The sequence below is a fragment of the Berghia stephanieae genome, chromosome 1, assembly GCF_034508935.2.
Source record: "Berghia stephanieae isolate SIO BIC M18660-M18661 chromosome 1, UCSD_Bste_1.3, whole genome shotgun sequence".
Lineage (NCBI taxonomy): Eukaryota > Metazoa > Mollusca > Gastropoda > Nudibranchia > Aeolidiidae > Berghia > Berghia stephanieae.
The window spans coordinates 18,549,250-18,569,341 of NC_088360.1; the positions used below are offsets into that span (position 1 = coordinate 18,549,250).

General features: G+C 33.8%; 1 protein-coding gene across 1 annotated transcript in view; it reads right to left on the bottom strand.

The window, feature by feature from the left end:
* Positions 1–4,803: 4,803 nt before the first annotated feature.
* Positions 4,804–20,092, bottom strand: part of LOC144969525 (uncharacterized) — a 28,773-nt gene continuing 13,484 nt past the window's right edge. The window contains exons 3-9 of the mRNA XM_078908657.1: positions 17,932–18,030; positions 16,601–16,699; positions 14,848–15,045; positions 14,030–14,128; positions 13,322–13,417; positions 10,654–10,752; positions 4,804–9,879 (exon numbers count right to left, since the gene is read on the bottom strand). Coding sequence (XP_078764783.1) covers positions 9,763–9,879; positions 10,654–10,752; positions 13,322–13,417; positions 14,030–14,128; positions 14,848–15,045; positions 16,601–16,699; positions 17,932–18,030 — 807 coding nt within the window. The 3' untranslated portion in view covers positions 4,804–9,762. The remainder of the gene's footprint in view (positions 9,880–10,653; positions 10,753–13,321; positions 13,418–14,029; positions 14,129–14,847; positions 15,046–16,600; positions 16,700–17,931; positions 18,031–20,092) is intronic.

Genomic DNA, 20,092 nt, shown 5'->3' on the forward strand with positions numbered 1-20,092 from the left:
TGTTTGTTGTTTAAGGGGTTTTATGACGCTTGCGAAACTATAAGGTCATTTCAGCGCCAGTTAGAAAGGAATGACATAGAGAGAAAAAAGTTGTCGATCTGAAGTGACAAGCACCGAAGAAAAAGTAAGTCAAAGGGGACTGGTTCAAATATGGAACAGAAGATTCCATAAGCAAGCCGCTGATTTGCCTACTTTGACATGACCTAAAAGTAGAGCGGAGCGGTCCTTGGCAAGCTTAAGGACCACGGTCCTACGGTCCTTGGGAAATGAAGACCGCATTCTTGAACCGTTAAAGACCGCTACACGATGAAAACCGTGGCCTACAGGAGTAAAACACACGGAGTAGTCACACTCATTTCAAATTGTAACCTAATTAGAGAAGAGGGGTGATGCCTTCTTTATTTGCTCACCGTACTTCATTGTTACTTCGATAATTTAATAAAATTTGAAATTTATCCCATTAACGGAGATAATGGCATCGCCCAAGGCGTTGATCGAGTTGTTCGTGGCGTTGATACACACACGCAACTCCTACCCCCCCCCCTCCCCCCCCCCCACACACACACACATTAGAGGGCAGCGAGCATTGAAGAGTAAGAGAGAGACGTGAAGTTATAATAAGAGGGGGTGGATGAGGTGATAAGAGGGGTCGATGGTGACTTTTCGCCAGATCTAACAAACTCAGCTACCCATTCATTGCTGAGTAGACAGGGATTCAGAAAAAAATCGACTGCACCCGGGATCGATCTCTGGCCCTTTGCGTATAAAGAGAGTGCTCTATCAACTGAGCTATCGGGGTCCCCAAATATTCTATTGGACCTTTTAAAAATACAGACGTTATAACTGGTTTTTTTGGACGGAAGAAACTAATGAAACTCATATTACTTGATTAGTTAAAACACCAAACGAAATTTTAATATTATTGTATTATTTTAAATGACAACAATGCGATAGAAAGGAGTGGCGACAAGAGATGGACAAAAGAAAACAAAAAATCAGACTTGCAACTTGCTAGGTTCGACACACACACACACACACACACACACACACACACATCTTTAGTAGTCACATACATTTCAAACAATAACCCATTAGAGAAGAGGGGTCATGCCTTCATCATAGATCATTGTCATTGCGATCATTATGGTGTAGTAAATTTTGAAATTTACCCCGTATAATGGAATCGTCCAAGGCGTGCGCCTCCTGTTCCCCCCATCTCACACACGAAAGGGCGGTTTGCGGAGTGGAGGGAGGTGGTCGTCTGCCTCTATGGTCGTCTGTGTCGTTTAGTGTATGGCAAAGGGGGGTGGGTGCGATTAATTAAGTGGGATGGGTGGTGATTGGTGGAAGATAGGCAAAGGACCGAGGCAACGAATCGCTGGGGAAGTAGTATGGCGCGAGACCGTTGAAAGGTGATAAGAAGTGAGGACCGCCGGCGGTCTTCCTCTTTGGGACTGGACCACGGTTCACAGCTAAAAGACCGTGGGACCGGTCCTCGGTCCGGTCCTCAGCGCGGCACTACCTAAAAGTCCCTTCTAGGCACAAGCAAAGGATCCCGCCATCCTGACAGATACACTCGAATGTTTACAAAGTACAATATATTAAAATCTTAAATATAGATTCAAAACGAAAAAAGGAAATAGTGCATAACAGAGAGATGATTTACAATGAAAAAAAAATGTATCTCTCTAAAAAGAGCTTTGCACTTGACTGCCTCCCTCCCAACTAAGGATCCCTGCCAGGACCAGAAAAAAAACCAAGCAACCTCAATCCAGAACAAAGATAGAGAGCGAGCAACATGGCAAGGTAAAACATATATAGGGAGACAGAAGACAGCAAAAAATGACCCCTCCGCCCACCATGAGAAGAACAATATTTAGTTTGATATAACCTAAAAGTAACGGCCAGACATAATAGTAGGATCCCACTAAGAGGAACACAGTGAAATTTTTACAATGCATTATATCAAAAACCAAAAATTATTACAGTATATGACAGAGAAATGATTTACAAAAGGAAATGACATCATCTTCCACTATAAATAATATATATATTTGACTGTTTCCCTCTCAGCTAAGAACCCTGGCCAGGGTATAGAAGACACAGCAATAGTGACCTCTCCGCCCACCGTGGGAGGTCAGAAGATCCCACCTAGTGATTGGCAGTGATTGTTTGGGTACACAACTATGAATTATGAAAAATGAAACAACAAAAATGCCTAATCATTATATAATTCGCCTCACATGGGTTTAAAAAATTACGTAGTTACCTTAAGTAAAAATTTCCTTTAAAAATAATATCTACAACTACAAATAAATACTAAATTTCATAAATTATAATAAATATGTAAGTAAACCATATTAAGATAAATGAAGATTAATTTTGAATGACTATTTCAAGATTAGAACAAAATAATATGTTTAAAAAATACATAAACAGTCATATATGTATCATATAACAAGAATACACCATAGTTGAATAAAACATTGTTGTCCATGGGGACAAATTAAAACACACTATTTTTTTTTTTTTCAGAAGCACACACACACAAATAAACGCACAAGCACAAGCAAGGAATATTTTTTTTTTAATATTAAGGACGATAACAGGATTATATATAGCCTTAAAACAGCTACATTGGAAGCACAATATTAACATTGCTGTAGCATAATTCAATAATAATGATAATATAAATAAACCATATAAAAATATGTCACACACAGGAAATTCGGCAGCTAACAACTTTTTTTGTTGTCTTCACACAATGTTAGTTACTCATGCATAAATCAATTAGATATATATTTTGTGGAGCCAGACAACACCAGGGAAGTTATATAAAATACATTAAAACTATATACAATAACTACTTTGGCTTAAATTAGAATATTATAATTAAAATTGTAATTTAAAGGTATATGATGAGATCAAATCAATGACTGGTGTGGGCAAAATATTATAAATAAGGTTTAAAAAACTAAACTAGAGCATTTACATAGCGCAATATCCTCTAAATGCGCTTAAAGTACTTTACAATAGGTCCCTAGCCAACAGCAACACATAATCATGTAGGACGAGACAGGATGCCTGTCAGATGATGTATAGTCATGTTTTTTTCCTCGACGTAGACAACGCTGTTAACGGCCAGGTACTCATTTTACACCTGAATATGGTGAGAGAATATGAGTGGAGAGCCTTTTACAAGGACTCAAATATGCGCCACCCAGAATAGGACTCAATCTCTGGACCTTCCGATCCATAGGTGAGTGTCATACAACAAGTCAACAAGACTACATATTTGCACAACCAAGGAAACCCGAAAATCATATCAGCTCCAACAAAAGCCCAGGATAAATCATGAGATCCTATTCTGAGACAAGGACACAAGAGCCACAAAGAGTATTTGTTAATATTTATTAACAGTTGACTCAATAAAAATAATAACATTAACTCTTCGCAGTCCCCCTTATATTAAATATTTAGCCTACACCAGATATATAACGAAAAACACAAAAATGGACAAAGGCCAGGAAAATCAAATATGAGCATTGGCTTTTAGTTATATGGAAATTAAAAAAAACAAATTATAAACAAATTCCTACGATATCAATCAAGTATATTATAATTATATATTCTTTTGTGAATTGATAAATCAACTTTGTTCATGATTGGTAAAAATAAAAATGATTCATAATGTCGGCATCTAAAATGGTTTTATTGGTTGTGGTTTAGAGACGATACAAAAAAGAAAATCACCGCAAAATTAACAACCGGACTTTGTTCTTGAATTGGCAGTTTAAGAAATATCATAATGCCATACATTAAATTTTGCAAATGCGATTTCATAAACATGCGTGCATGTATGAAAGAGAGAGAGAGAGGGAGAGAGAGAGAGAGAGAGAGAGAGAGAGAGAGAGAGAGAGAGAGAGAGAGAGAGAGAGAGAGAGAGAGAGGGAGAAAGAGAGAAACAGAGAGAGAGAGAGAGAGCAAGAGAGAGAGTGGGAGAGAGAGAGAGAGAGAGTGAGAGAGAGAGAGAGGGAGAAAGAGAGAAACAGAGAGAGAGAGAGAGAGGGAGAAAGAGAGAAACAGAGAGAGAGAGAGAGAGAGAGAGAGAGAGAGAGAGAGAGAGAGAGAGAGTGAGAGAGAGAGGGAGAAAGAGAGAAACAGAGAGAGAGAGAGAGAGAGAGAGAGAGGAGAAAGAGAGAGAGAGAGGAGAAAGAGAGAACGAGAGAGAGAGAGTGAGAGAGAGAGAGGGAGAAAGAGAGAAACAGAGAGAGAGAGAGAGCAAGAGAGAGAGAGAGAGAGAGAGAGAGAGAGAGAGAGAGAGAGAGAGAGAGAGAGAGATAGAAAAAGAACTAGCAATGCTCTAACCTTTTGAGTTCAACATGAAAGAAATTTGAACACACTAATGTGATAGGTCTCTCATGAGGAACCTAGAGTTTATCCGCTTGGTAAAATTCAAATCAATTTTTACAAACTTCCAGCAATCATCTTATGAATGAATGTGATTGTCCAAGGGAACACAGCTGAGTTGATGATTGGAAAAACAAAGTAGACAATCATGCCATTCTTAATTAATTTATCCTGAAATATGACAGAAGCTTCAGATAAAATAACAAATAAATAGATTGCTTTTCCAAATTACAAATTATTCAACCCTGGAAAAATATATTTAAACAAAATGCAAACAACATTTTGTGTGTTAAAACTATCCTTGATAAAAACATAATTTTCATGAATAGTGTTTTGTATAGTATACTTAAGCTCTTAACACAATAACTATTTTAATTTGCTTGAAATTTACAATTTTTTAATTTTTAAAAAAAATATCATTTAATTTCCTTCTGTTGATCTGACTTCATCAAATTGGTTTCAAATAAGGCTGAAATCGTCAAAGTTTAAATGCAATTAAAACTGCACCTTACATCGACAATCTTATCTTTGAGAACGGTAATATTATAAAGGGAATAAATTACGATATATGAAATCTATATCATTTTTTTGAAGTTATGGTCTGTATATCACTAAGTGAAATAGCAATTGTCATTTTGTAGATTGTGCATTACCGTTTAAAATCACTATTTATCACGAGAGCACAATATGATTATCCAAGACATCCAATCATTGATACCATCTACTTATAAAGTTTTGCAATATCAAAACAGTAACAAAGTCTTTATAACAATAGCACAATGTGCAAAGCAAGACAAATAGATAAAATATAGCGAAGCATGGCATGCAAGAAAGAGAAAAAAAAAACAACAAAAGACATTCTTCCACCACATATACCACTGTTGATGTAGCTATGATTGTATTTATTAACATCACCTGAGTGATATTAAAAACAAGTATGAATATTAATTCTATACAAATTTATCACACTATACGAGCTTCATAATGCTACACAAAAGGTAAAATGGAACTTTACTCTTCATGTTAACAGAATGGGCAATCAAGTTTGTTCTTTTTCATTCATATTGAATGCGATAAATGTTATCACATTTCACACAACACCAGCTGTCTATTGTACACCAGTCACACTTGTTTTAACCATATGTGGAAATTGACAGAGAGATCAATTTGCCTGGAAAACCGACTAACGAAGTCAGTTTCCCTGAAATGGATGTTGATTTTAAAACAAGTAGCCACCGTCTTAAACAAATCACTGAACAATGAGAGTCAATATGCTGACAGGCCATTATTATTATATCCTAAGTACCGATACTGCCGGCATATGCCAGCAAACTTTCACCCACAGTTTAAATGAGTCGATATTGGAAGGTGCTTTACCCAAGAACATCATGGGAAGACAAAAGAAGTATTAGTTTTCGTTGTTGTTTTTTTTTTGTCATTGATGATTCATTAAGCATATTGTGCATACATGTCCAACTTCCTGGTAGGTACTTTTTTTTGCCATGCTAGGACTAGAAGGCAAATTTCATCTTCAGCAAAGTGTTTAATTCATTGTCACTCATCCAGTCACTGATCACACACACTACCGCTTTATTCATTTGATACACAGCGATCACTTAGAAGTAAAATTGATATTATAATTGCTTTCCTAGCACAACAGTGTCTGATAAATGGTGGAAGACTGTCATCATATCGATGCAGTGGCTAACGAAGAATGGGTTCATACATACATGGTGTTGTTGATGGACGGATCACTGGTTGTTAACCAAGAAGGTGGTTCAGTGGGTATTGAAATAAGTCATATTATACTATACCAATGGCATTTCAACAACATTTTATAGCAGAGCTTTCTATGCAGGAAAAAAACATTGAAGACACTAAAAGCTCAATTTTGAAAAAGACAAAAAAAAAGAAAAAAGAATAAATAAATAAACAAATAAATAAAATAAACTGAATATGAATCGTTAATAAAAAAAAACAGAACTTCATGCAATAACGGACCTTTCAAAAACCACCATTCAAATGTGCATTCTCATCTTGCTTACGCGTGCATACAGGAAAGACTTTTGATTTGAATGATCGACAATCTATACATTGATTTGCCTTAGTAATAGAAGATCTGGCATTCCAGCTCCTGGGACGATTTTCCAACATCCTCATTTACTTTCCTTAAATCAATGATTTTTGTTATCTTTAAGTTTAATTGAAAAAAAACCCCACAAATATTTTAGTTATTTAATACAATGTGGCTAATTAAAAAAAATTATCAATTCAGTATTATTTTGATATGTACATCAGTCATATATTATCACATAACATCTCACACTCATTTCAAAATCGATTTACATTCACTTCTCTAAAAGCAAATCTAAAAATATTACTTTAATAGAAATACTATCTAAGAATTTGATTCTCTTAAGTTTGTCCTCTCCGTTTCCTTTAAGACTTTTTTTCCTTTTAAAAAATGATTAAAAACGAAGGAACATGGGAAACAAAAAATAATAATATGCCGCCCCTGTTTAAATTCTTGGAGTAAAAAACAATTAATATACAAAAGTTGAAAAGATGTATTGAACAGAAATTGAGTCAATCAATAAAGTGCATATCGAGTAATAGGTGAAATAGATAAGTAACCTGCCTTTATAATTTTGAAATCACATAAATCAAATTGTGAACTTGGCTTCATTCAAATAAATCAATCCTGCAAAAATCTAATCAAAATTACAAACCATATTAGTTTATAATTCATATCTTAGAAATTGTAATCAATATCTAATGGTAAGTACTTTTCAAAATGTATTTCAAGTTAAATATAATGTCTCATTCAAACATCTAAATATATTCGTAATACAGTCGGTTCCCGACAAATTGTCTCAATTAAGCGGTGTCCCAATTAAGTGACGGACATGAAATTGGGCAATTTTTCAGATTTATCATAGTCCACATAGTAATCAGGGAGACTTGTTCGCCGTCTAATTTGGGTTACTTTAACGGCCACTTGACTGCTAATTTGGCCTGATGATGAGAGACAAATGAAACTGCACAAAATAATTAACGAATATGCCACTCATAACAGTTGCATAAGGAAGCAATGAATGAAGAATGCTTTGTCTACCCATTCGTCTCATTGAACAAACAAACTTTTGTGGGTGACAGCCTTGAACAAACAAAGCTATCACTCATTACCAATCGCACTATTGGTCAGTTGACCCATGGTCATGTGCGTAACCATGGCAGTCGATGACACTGCCAAGTTTAAGGTAAATCATATTGTTCATATCCCTTTGATGACTATGACACACAGTTTGAAGACACACCTGATTGGCTGTCGTGATAGACACTAACAAAGTATACAGTTAAAGTCTATTGTTCACACCTCTGTGATGAACGGTACGACCACACATATGACTGACCGTCCCATGAGATAAACTTGCATTTTATGAACCATCGTTTTAAATTGGAGGCAACGAAAGAGCTTTTTTATGGGGACAGCCATTGTTAAATTATGTCCCCATTAGTGGAGGGCCGTCCCAATTAAGCGGCTGGGAATTGGAAAGGGTATGACTTTTTATATAGTAAAAATTCTGTTCCCAAGGATTCGTCTCAATAAAGTGACTGTCCCAATTAAGCGCCGTCCCCAATACTGGCTTGGACTGTATTAATCAAAATCTTATATAAAAATTTGAAAATAAAGAATTCTCTACATAACTCACTGAATTTAATATTCGATTATTAAAATCATTCATTATAATTAAATAGTAAAAATCATTTTAAAATTTAAAAACAAAATGTATTGCTTTTCTATGGCTGATTGCGTAACTGAAGTATCCTTAAAATTTGGAAATTAAATATTCTCAATAATTAAAAAAATTATTGGATATTTGTATTAAAATATTGTGTGATATTAGAAAGCAAAGATATTGTCTTGTAATATAAGATATTACAAAGAAATTCTAAACAAAATCTTTTGAAATTTTAATATCAACTTTTTATGAACGAGAATAGCATCTTAAACATTAATCAAGTGTTGAAACTTAGAAAATTAAGAAAATTGCAGCATCAACAAGTTAGTTGATTGTTTAAACTTTAGCATTTAAATCTTCACATTTAAATCTTCAAACTGAATTCATTAGAAGCCTTGTTTTAATTGCACTATCACAAAAATTTAAGTTCCAGTTCCAGTGAAAAGATAGAAATAAAGAGAAAAAAATATGCAAAGGAGCAGTCATTGTCTTGAATAGGATATCTTAACCCTCTCCTTACCACTCATAGGAAAATCGTCACATTTGTTACGATGCAACTGACAATTTTCTCATTCTGATTTCTCTTGTACATCACAAAATTCAAAGAATTGCTTTGATCACAGCTATAAATACTAAACACAGTATTGTAGAGCTCATTTGTTACTTTTTGTGTGAGTAAAAAAAGTCTATTCTTGTGTTGAGTGGGAGCTAATTTTCGGGGGAAATTCTAAAAATAGCTGGTAAGGAGAGTTAACAGGGGATAATTGTTACTTGTACTTGAGATATAAAATTCCAATTTCCAATATAAAATTCCAAAATTTTCCAATCAAAATAGTGCCGTGCCTATTTACAACATACAGTATTACCACATCATCTGACAGTACAAGAAACTTTACTTGGGTGTTTTCACACAATTATACAATACCCTGTCCCCAAGCATGTTATTTATTCATAATAGTGACTAGTCAGTTAGAAAAAAAAAAGAAGATAAATAAAATTTAAAACAATGTATGGTATAAATTATCTATAAATAGATTGTTAATATATTATGTAACAAAATTTATAGTTTGTTATCTGAGATGCAATGTCTAATCTAAATGCATACATAATTTTAAAACAACATTTTAAAAAAGCTACAAACCAGCAAATCTCAGCACACACACACTCTCTTTCTCTCTCACACACAAACACACTTACATGAACACAGACACAAACAAACACAAATGCTTAAATAAACTGCATTCCTGAGTAAAAAGGACTGAAGGCTATGACTGACCTTTCAATGATTTAAGTAAAATTATAAATCGGAGAAATTGATAAATATTCATAACCAATAAAGTATCCTACGTGCTTAATTGTACTTCTACAGAAAACAATCAAATGTACATATAAAATAACTTAAGTTCTTTTATCGCCACAATTAAATACTCTCAATGGGGGGAAATGTATTTCTTTTTAAAAGGAGGAAGTTACTCCTCTGACACCAGAATTACAGATTTCCGTGGATCCGAGGAAAACCATCAGCACTGATGAAGAACAAAAATCAAATGGAATAAAACTAATAATGATTAAATAATAATAATGTGTTATGACTGATTTTCACTCAGGCTCATACTCCATTGGCATCTACTGACACCGCGCCATTTTTCTCTATGAAATCGTTGATAAATTTAGTAATATAATCATATCCAGCTTCAGAGGCCAACTCAGTAGATGTCTGACCCTCCTGGGGAAAAAAAAATGAAAAAAGGATAGAAGGAAGTGAAAAAAAACCAACAAGCATGGTCAATTAAATTACTTCTCAAACACAAAGTATGCAATTCCCATGATGAGAGATGAAATCCTGAAATAAAATAAATTCCATATATCTTTAAACATTAGCCTTTAAAAAACAATAATAAAGGAAAACAATTTAAATATATCATTATCATATAAAAACAATGTCGCATTGTTATTACTGCTCTTTTGGTGGAAATCGTAATATATTACATCAATTAAAGTCTAATTGAATCTCTTATGAAAAAGAAGTCGCAGTGGTGTGCGTATTGTTGAAAATGGTAAGATTTGATGCCAGATTAATTTAAAATTGATCACGACCCGACGTAAAATAGAAATAGCATTGAGGTTACTAGTCAGTTGGTGATAAAAAAGATAAGAAAATGTCAATTTGGAGTGAAATCAACTCACATGTAAAAAAAAAAATCCACTTTGCAGTGGTACTTTGGCTTTGTGGTTTGATGCTTGCCTTTAGACAAGTCTCTGGTTCGAGTCCTATCTGTAATAGTACTCCATCGATGTCATGTCTTCTCCTTCATGTAAATTTAAGTGTTGCTGTTGGTTTAGGAGCCCTGTAAAACCCTTTGGGCCATCTTATATTAAAGCTCAAGATTTTAAGGTTTTTAAAAAATTTGCTCTCCTGGTGAAAACTATGATAAAATGTAAGATTAGAGAAAATTAAACACCGCCTGTAATGAGTTACAGCAAAATCTCCTTCTTTTACCTTATTTTTGATTTGGGGATCCAACCCTGATTGTAAGAGAAGACGAACAACTTTCAGATGACCAAACAACGCAGCTGCATGAAGCACTGTCTCTCCATTCTTCAATTTTATATTGCCCATGCAAAGAGATACAGAAGTTGAAAAAAGTTATTCAAATAACCAGTATATTTTATCTTATCTTAATAAAGGCTGAATATAGGAATTAACCTTAATTTATACTTTACCTATACTTTAACTTAAAGCCTGAATGCAATAAGAGTCAACTAGCTTTATTTATTCAATTTTTTTTCTCAGGTTACAAATGAGTGGATTCTATTCAGTCCTATCACAAGAAAGAAGTGAGGTAAAAGAGATTGCCTTAACCAAATTTTCTTTAACATGCTGCTTATAATAAAAATCTAAATACAAAGGGGAAAAATCTAAATTTTACAAATATATCTGTTGATTCAACCTTTTATTCACAAACTGGAAACTTCCCGTCCTTTAATAAAAAATGCAATTCAAATAATCATTCCTTCAATACAATTCAATAGTCTGATGTCACACGCCCGACAACGGCGGCCATCTTGGTTCTAAACAAAGAAAATCATTACTTTTTATTTTTCATGCTAGCTAGAACTTTTCATATGCCTTATGATCAGAATGTGTCAAAGTCAAAACATGATCAAATAGTCTGATGTCACGTCACCCAGCAACGTCGGCCATCGTGGTTCTAAACAAAGAAAATCGGTACTTTTTACTCTTCATGCTGGCTAGAACTTTTCATATGATCAGAATGTGTAAATGTTAAAACATGATCAGATTTATAATGGTTTTTTTTCCCTCTGGATACCCTTTATGCTCGCCAGAGAAATATTTCATACGGGCGTCCGCCATTGTTCCGAGTTTAGAGCCAGTGTTACTCAGTTACCATGCATCATTAGGAAGGAAGTGACGTTACGACTTTTGAAGAGTATTGACTTACTTGACTTAGATGCCTTTCGCGTCTCGACCGAAAGATCGGGTCGCCTTGGCTGTTTCCAGTATTTCCTGTGTGAGGTGTCTCCAATATTGCCGGTCCTCCGCTAGGGTTCTCAGATTTTCAAGGTCCCCTGCCGTTATGAGACTAATGCTTTGTCCAAGTGTTGTGAGGTTTTTGTTTAGGATCACAGGGAGTGTTGTGATCGGTCTTCCTCTGAAAAGGTTCCCGTGTTTATGGAAATATCCCGACATGGCTTGGTTAGCTGGTATGTTTTTGTCCCTGCGTAGTATGTGACCGAAAAGTTGCCATCGTTGTTGTAAAATGTCAAGGGAGATTGGTCTTTCTTTTGTGATCTTATAGAGTGATTCATTTGAGATCTTTTTTGGGTATTTGATGTCCAGTACCCTTCTTAGCTGTGTGCGATGGAAGGCATCCAGATGTTCTTCTTCGGATTTTGTCAACGCCCAAGTGCCGCAGTTATACAGAAGTACCGGTTTTACAAGAGCACGGTACAGTTTCAGTTTGGTTTTTCTCTTTATTTTGTCACCTCTAATCCATACATTGGTGAGTTTACTGAGTGCGGCGTTTGATAGCTGTTTTCTTCTTTGTACATCCTCGGTGTCTCCAATTAGTGAACCGACTTTCTTTGTTCTTTTCCATTCCTCTTTGTTCCTCGATATTGTTGTAAATTCGGTTTTATTGGCATTGACTTGGAGGTTATATTTCATGAGGGTATTTTGTATGATGTCTATATTTGCTGGTGTTGATCCAATAAAATCTACATCATCTGCATAGGCGATTTCTCTTGGGATTGCATTCTCAATATGAGTCGTTGGTTTTGGAATGACTTTTCGAACTTCTTTCAGAGCGTGTTCTAAGTATATTGTGAACAGAATCGGGCTCAGACTATCTCCTTGGGGGGTCCCGATGTTACTTTCGAACTGCGTCTGTTTTGTGGCCCCGTATATCCTTGGTTGTATCTTTGTGTTGCTGAGGAGAAATCGGATTATTCGGAGCTCGTCTTCGTCTACTATGTCTGTTAATATCTCCAAAAGTTTTCCTCTGTCGATCGTATCAAAGGCTGCGGACATATCGATTCCGGTTATTGTTATGGATATGTTTTCTTTGAGTGCCTTTGCTGCTAACCATTTATGTGTCCATACAACGTCCGATGTGCTTCGGTCTTGGCGAAACCCGCTTTGGCTATGTGATAGATATTTTTCTATTTTTGGTCTAATTCTGTTGAGGACAATAGTTGACAGTTTTTTTCTTATGGTATTCAGTAATGTTATTGGGCGTAGGTTGTTTACGGGTCCTTTCGTTTTTCCTGGTTTTTGTATTGTAATTAGGACACCGCTGTTTATGTCCCAGTCTTTGTGTGTTGAGAATGTTTTGTTCATTATGTTGAAGAGTATTGCAGGCTATAATTGAGCTTTGATAAAAAAAGATATCAAACGACAGCCTTGACGATAAATATGGGAACAAATTTTATGAAAACATTCAAATAAATTTATTTTAAAAAATACCGACCAAATCCGATAAAGAAGATAAGCCATATATGTAATACTGACCTATAAGCCGTATATGTAATACTGACCTATAAGCCGTATATGTAATAAGCCGTATATGTAATACTGACCTATAAGCCGTATATGTAATAAGCCGTATATGTAATACTGACCTATAAGCCGTATATGTAATACTGACCTTCAAAAGTCCAATGTTGGGATTGTGTTTGAGGATTTCTGTGATTGTGGTCAGGTGACCTTTGTGACAAGCTTTGAACAAAGGAGTCGCCCCATCCTGATTAAAAAAGTATTGAGTAAAATGCATTTTAAGACAAAATAAAAGAACTAATAAATCCATACATAATCAAAGATGTGTATCTGGTCTGGTCAATGACAAAATATTAAATGAAAATAAAAAGAACAATAAAAAAGAAAAATTAATTAATTAATTAATGACATTAATTTAAAAACAAAAACCGAATAGTAGGTAAAATTACTTGGCTTATGGAAAGTTTACCATCAAAATCTATCATCAAGAACTAAAGAGGTACAGTACAAAACATAATGCAGATAAAGGTAAAATAAAATAAATCTTTTATTTTCCACGATGACAATTTTTTTTATGCCAACCGTTTGGAAACGTGCATCTAGAATAATTTGATAATAATATAGACTCTATAATGAGTAAAGGTGTTGAACACGGAGTGCTTCCACAATGCTGACTCATACTAAATTCATTTCAAATCATTTTATGAGCACATAAGTATCAGAAAGAACATGACATTCCTGTTTAAAAGAGATTTTATCAATGCCATTGAAAGACTTCACAAGATGAAAGTCTTATACAAACTGAAATCAGGATAGGATACTATAAAGGTGGAAGGGAAGAGTAACATTTATTGGTTACCTCTCTGACAGCATCCACATCAGCTCCTGATTCCAACAACTCCTTACAGACTTCAGCATGGCCCATCTGAGCAGCTATCCACAAAGGACTGGCTAAATCCTGAATTAAAAAAACAAATACAAAAACTAGACAATAATACAATTCAAAATGGTTTTTTATTGAGGAATGGATTTTGAAATTCTTTCTTCATTAGAACTATCTCGAAGTGGAACAGGCTGGATGAACTGATCATCATGGCACCACACCTAAACGATTTCAAGGCCCGACTGACTTGGGCCCGTGCCCAATGAGGACGCCGCTGAAATACAACCAGACCATTGGTTTCTTCAGCGCCAACCATACAGATACAGACAAGAAGTCCATTATAGTCATTACAGCATGAGCCATCTAGGTCAGTTTTCATAAAGGGCAGAAATCTGATTAAAAAAGAAACAAAAGAAAACCCCCCCAAAAACCCCATAACTAAAGACATTTGTTACAAAAAGACAATGCCAGATTCTCATCAATTATCAAACTGGATTAACCCTCTCCTTACCACCTATTGGAAAATCGTCACATTTGTTACGATGCAACTGTCACTTTTCTCATCCAGATTTCATTTCTTTTTGCAATAGCTATAATAACTTGACATTCTGTAATAGAGCCCATATTGTCGATCAATATTATGTATAGGATGTGCTTGTTGCTTTTCTGTTTGAGTTAGAGATGTCTGATTTTGTGTTGGGTGGGGTTGAATCTTTGGGGAAAATTTTGAAAATGGCTGGTAAGGAGAGGGTTGCTACTTTACTTTGGTATTTTTTAAAGTAATCAGTATTCACCTTTCTTTTGCCATTTGGATCAGCTCCTTTGGATAAAAGGTATTTGAGTAGTTCTGCATGTCCGTTCTGTGCTGTGATAAAGAGAGGGGTGGCTCCATCGATCATCTGTGCATGGATATCTGCTCCTCTTGCCAACACCTCGGCTACAACATCAGGGTGGTTACACTGGCAAGCTACAAACAATGGGGTACCTCCATCCTAATAAGGAAACAATATAGTGAAAATGACTAACTGTGGCCAAACATCTCAAAGTCTGTATGGACATGATACCTGAAAGTGAACATTAAGCTTAACAAATTGATGCTATGCAGTTAGGTAAAATACTCACAACATTCACCAGCGGAATATAACATACCAACACACAAAATATGTGTAACCTTAAACGTTTAAAGTCTTGATCGATAGAATTTAGAGAGAACTTATCATCAAAATGGTTGCCTAAAAACAATAACAAAGAGATGAGTGACGTCAATCTAGTTCCAACTATAGAATTTGAGTAAGAATTAATGAATTTATTGAGGATTTTCTAATTCCACTCATTTTGACTTTGAACCCAATTTTTTTCCCCTTACTTAAAAATCTATACAAATTGTTTGTTTTTAAGGGTTTTTCAGCACTTGCGACACATTTAGCTTATATCAACGCCAGTAAAAAGACAAACAATGGGATAGTCAAAAAAGTCTAGATATATCAAAAGCACACGAGAATTAAGTAAGACAAAGGGGAATGGTTTAAATAGGGAACAGATTTAGATTCAAAGAGTACATTATCAGTGTACTTAGTTTGAAACTATCTAAACGTATCATCCAGACACAAGCACAGGGAATACACTCAAATGTTCACAAGTCACTATATATTCAAAACAATATCAATAAATATAACAGTAGATAATAGAAAGATGATTTACAAAAATGTCACCTCACACAACAAATACTATATATTTGACTGTTTCCTTCTCAGCCAAGGACTCCAGTCAGGGCCAGGACAAACCAAGTAATCCCATTCCAAGGCAAGATAGAAAGCAACTCAATAAAAATCAGATATAGTGAGGTTAGAAGACACAGCAAGTTCTTCCATGCCAACTATGGGAGGACAAAAGACCCCACCCAGAAATCTAAACAAAGGGCTGTAACTGTAAGCAATTGCTATTGTCTGTATAATGCTATAGAAACAGGTATAAACTCCAGCTCCATAGGCCCTATAGCTCTGGAGGTCCTGTCACAGACATCCCTGCTTCAGCATGACCAATAATTTGTGCTCTGGTTTCATTGTTGACATTTGGCATTGTGACCAGTTGTTGTTTTAAGTCGTTAGTGGGTTATATTCAATGTTCCAAACTGATCCAGAAGATCAGTAAAACAGTGTTCTTCCAGAAATTTCTTATTTACCATTGTTTGTGTTGGTTGAATACAACAAAAACCTAATAACACGTAATTAGAAGTTTGACACATTTGAGATTTTTTTTAAAAATGAGTCGCAGTAGAATAAAATTCATAATACTAAAAGGGTTGCAATACTAAATGCTGGTATCAATTGAAAGAACAAATAATTTCCTGTAAACTTTCAACACGTTTTCTTCAATTCCATACTTCATTTTTTTTGGACTGATATGAATATGAGAAAATTTTCATATAACATTTTAATACAAAAATCGATCAATCATTGACATTTCTATCTATTCTTGATTAATATCAATACCAGAAAAATGAAATTAAGAATCTTAAAAATAATAAATGAAAACAAAATTACTTACATAGCTCGCTAAATCCACATTTGCCCCATGTTCTAACAGAAGTTTGACTACATCTAAGAAACCACCTTGTGCAGCAAAAAAGAGTGCACACGTTCCTGTCTGTAAAAAAAAAAGAAGTAATGATGAAAACATGAAATGTCAACAAAGTAAATAAAAAATACACAAAACATTGAGAGTATCGATATAATTTTGATGGGAAAACAAAATTCATTGAAATGAGTTATATGGATCCATGGATATAGAATCATTTACGTTCTTGTGTGGACCTGAAATAGAATCAGGTGATAGTCTATGCTTTTTCTCCTTTATTATCATCATTATATGTTTCATAACAAAATTAAATATCTTGGAAACAGTGTGACAAATCATGATAAAACTTGATTGCTAGATTTCATCATTATTCAGTTCAAATCCAATTTGCCGCCTGCCATGACCATGACCGTGGCCACACAATGGAATTCCATCTATCTGCAGACCTGCCAAATTGAAAACTTCAAATTTAGTAATTTTTATGTCAATTTTTAGTAATATGACAAGGAAATTATTATTATTATTATTATTATTATTATTATATTATTATTATTATATTATTATTATTATTATTATTATTATTATTATATAGTAGTAGTATAGTAGTAGTAGTAGTAGTAGTAGTAGTAGTATAGTAGTAGTAGTAGTAGTAGTATATAGTAGTATAGTAGTAGTAGTAGTAGTAGTATAGTAGTATAGTAGTAGTATAGTAGTAGTAGTATAGTAGTAGTAGTAGTAATAGTAGTAGTAGTATAGTAGTAAGTATAGTAGTAAGTAGTAGTAGTAGTAGTAGTAGTAGTAGTAGTAGTAGTAGTAGTAGTAGGAGTAGTAGTAGTAGTAGTAGTAGTAGTAGTAGTAGTAGTAGTAGTAGTAGTAGTAGTAGTAGTTATTACTATTATTATCATCATTATTTAAATAATACAGAGAATTAAAAATTCATAATTTTCCAAAAAAAATTAGTCATTGGCCATGAAATTTGTCTAAAATTCGTAAAATTACAAAAAATTCGTAAGATTCGGCAGGTATGCATCTGTATTCCTCCCTACCCCATCACTAAACTGTTCTGTATTTTTTGCCAGAGTGAGTCAACATTATATTAAATATGTTACTTTATCCAATATTGGGATGGGTGTGGGTGGGTTGGGGGGAGAGGATGGGGTTGTGAATCATGTAAGTAATCCCATTCCCTCTCTCCTTCCTTTTGATAATTAATTTACACCATTTTCAAGCACTGCCAGTGATCAGAGGGAGGAACAGAAACGACAATTAACTGTAAATGTTAATATAATCACGTCCCTTACCAATCTCCTGGCATTAGGATTTGCCCCCTGGGACAGCAACTCTCTGACACATTCTAAATGGTTGTTGGCGGCTGACAGGATCAGTGGCGTAGTTCCTTCCTGAAATCACAATAGAGGCAGACACTGAAATTTACCTGATAAACGAATTTAGACTTGCATATCCAGGGTGTCTGACTCTTTACCCTGTAAGCGCCAAACGCGGTAAAAAAAAATTAAAATTCTAATTTTTTTTTTTTAATTGGCTATTTATATTAAAAGCCCAACCCCCTCTTAACATATTACGTTATTTTTTTTAATTTGCTCAAATTTTAATTAACAAATGATCAAGCTGACTTAATTTCATATGGAGTTTCAACAATTAAAACAAAAAATAAAATAAATAAATAAATGAACAAATAAATCAATCAATAAATAAAAGGGAAAATAATACCAAAATGAATGATAAAATGAACAAATTTTTCCTTTAATTGGAGAAAAAAACAAAATGCATTAAAAAAAAAAACACCCACACATCATCTCCCATAATATAAATAAACAATGCTTTCCACTTCTCAACTAAAGCACCAGCAGAGTTGCTCAGGCTTAGAGAATGATTCTCTTGTCATTAAGCATAAAACTGGAGCCTCTCCACTTTCTTTCTTTCTTTTTTTTTTTTTGGTTATCTTTACATGAAAAAAAAACAACCCTAATAATCCTATTTCCATTGGTGGAAAGTGCGAGCTTCGGCCGTGTGCCTTTACTGGGGAGCGGCGCTGTAAGATAAAAGTTGTTGCATTACTCAATGGCGAGGTGTAATTTTAAGGGCAATTTTACAACCATCCAAAATTCAAAGCTAGTAGAGTACGATTTCCAAAGAAATGAAAGTAGCAATATCTAAATATGCCTTAATGACTAGACTAGACAACTCCATGTCCATTAGAACTTAATATGTACTCTTGTTTTGTTTTTTTTTTAACCTCAGGAAATAAGACAATAAACAGGTATAGGGTTTGTTTGTTTGTTTGTTTGTTGCTTTAGGTCTCTTCCAACACAATTGAGGTTATATGAGAGACCGCTGAAACAAAAAAAAACAAGCAATCTAACAAAAATAGTACAAATGTAAATCAAAATCATAACCTAAAGATATCATAAACTAAATTATAAATAACCAAGAACAAACAGGCAGAAGATTTACAGAAAAAAAAATATCCCCTCTCAAAAATACAATCACAAACCAAAGAAGCAGGATAGGCTAGTAAAGAGAAGAAGAAACGACATCACTATCGGATCGTACACCCATGCGAACATCATAGGTATATGATTCAAGGGTGATGCTCCCATCCAACCACCCGCACAGGTATAAATAATTTTTAAAAATATATCAGTAAATATTTTTTTTATGAATAAATAATTAAATAATAAATAAATAAACTAATACATAAATAAATAAATAAGTATCTAAGTTTTAAAAATACAAACAAAAAACCAAATTTGATTTTATATGACTTAATAACCCTGGTACACTTAATATGTACTCTTGTTTCATTTAAACCCTGAATACCGTCAAGGTGTGGACAATCCTCTTACCACAGGGAGAAAGAAAAAAAAAAACCCAAATAAAAAAACAAGAAAGGGATAAATGCAATTCTGACCAACCTTCCCCATCATTCATACAAAACAACAACAACAATAATAATAATAATAATAATAATAATAATAATAATAATAATAATAATAATATAATAATAAAAATAATAATAAATAATAATAATAATAATAATAATAATAATAATAATAATAAATAATAATAACAATAATAATATTAATAATAATAATAATAATAATATAAATAATAATAAATAATAATAATAATAGCAATAATAATAGCAATAATAATAATAACAATAACAATAAAAATAATAATAATAATAATAATAATAATAATAATAATAATAATAATAATAATAATAATAATAATAATAATAATAATAATAATAATAATAATAATAATAATTTTTATTTAAAAAAATAAAAGAGCTTGGATTTATAAGGGCGACACCACGAATGAATCGATTGAATAATATGGTGAGGAAAGTCATATAATATTAGAGGGTCTATTTACAATACCGATAGTCACGCAACAGGGATCGCGATAACTCGGGTAACCCGGCCGTTAACTGTT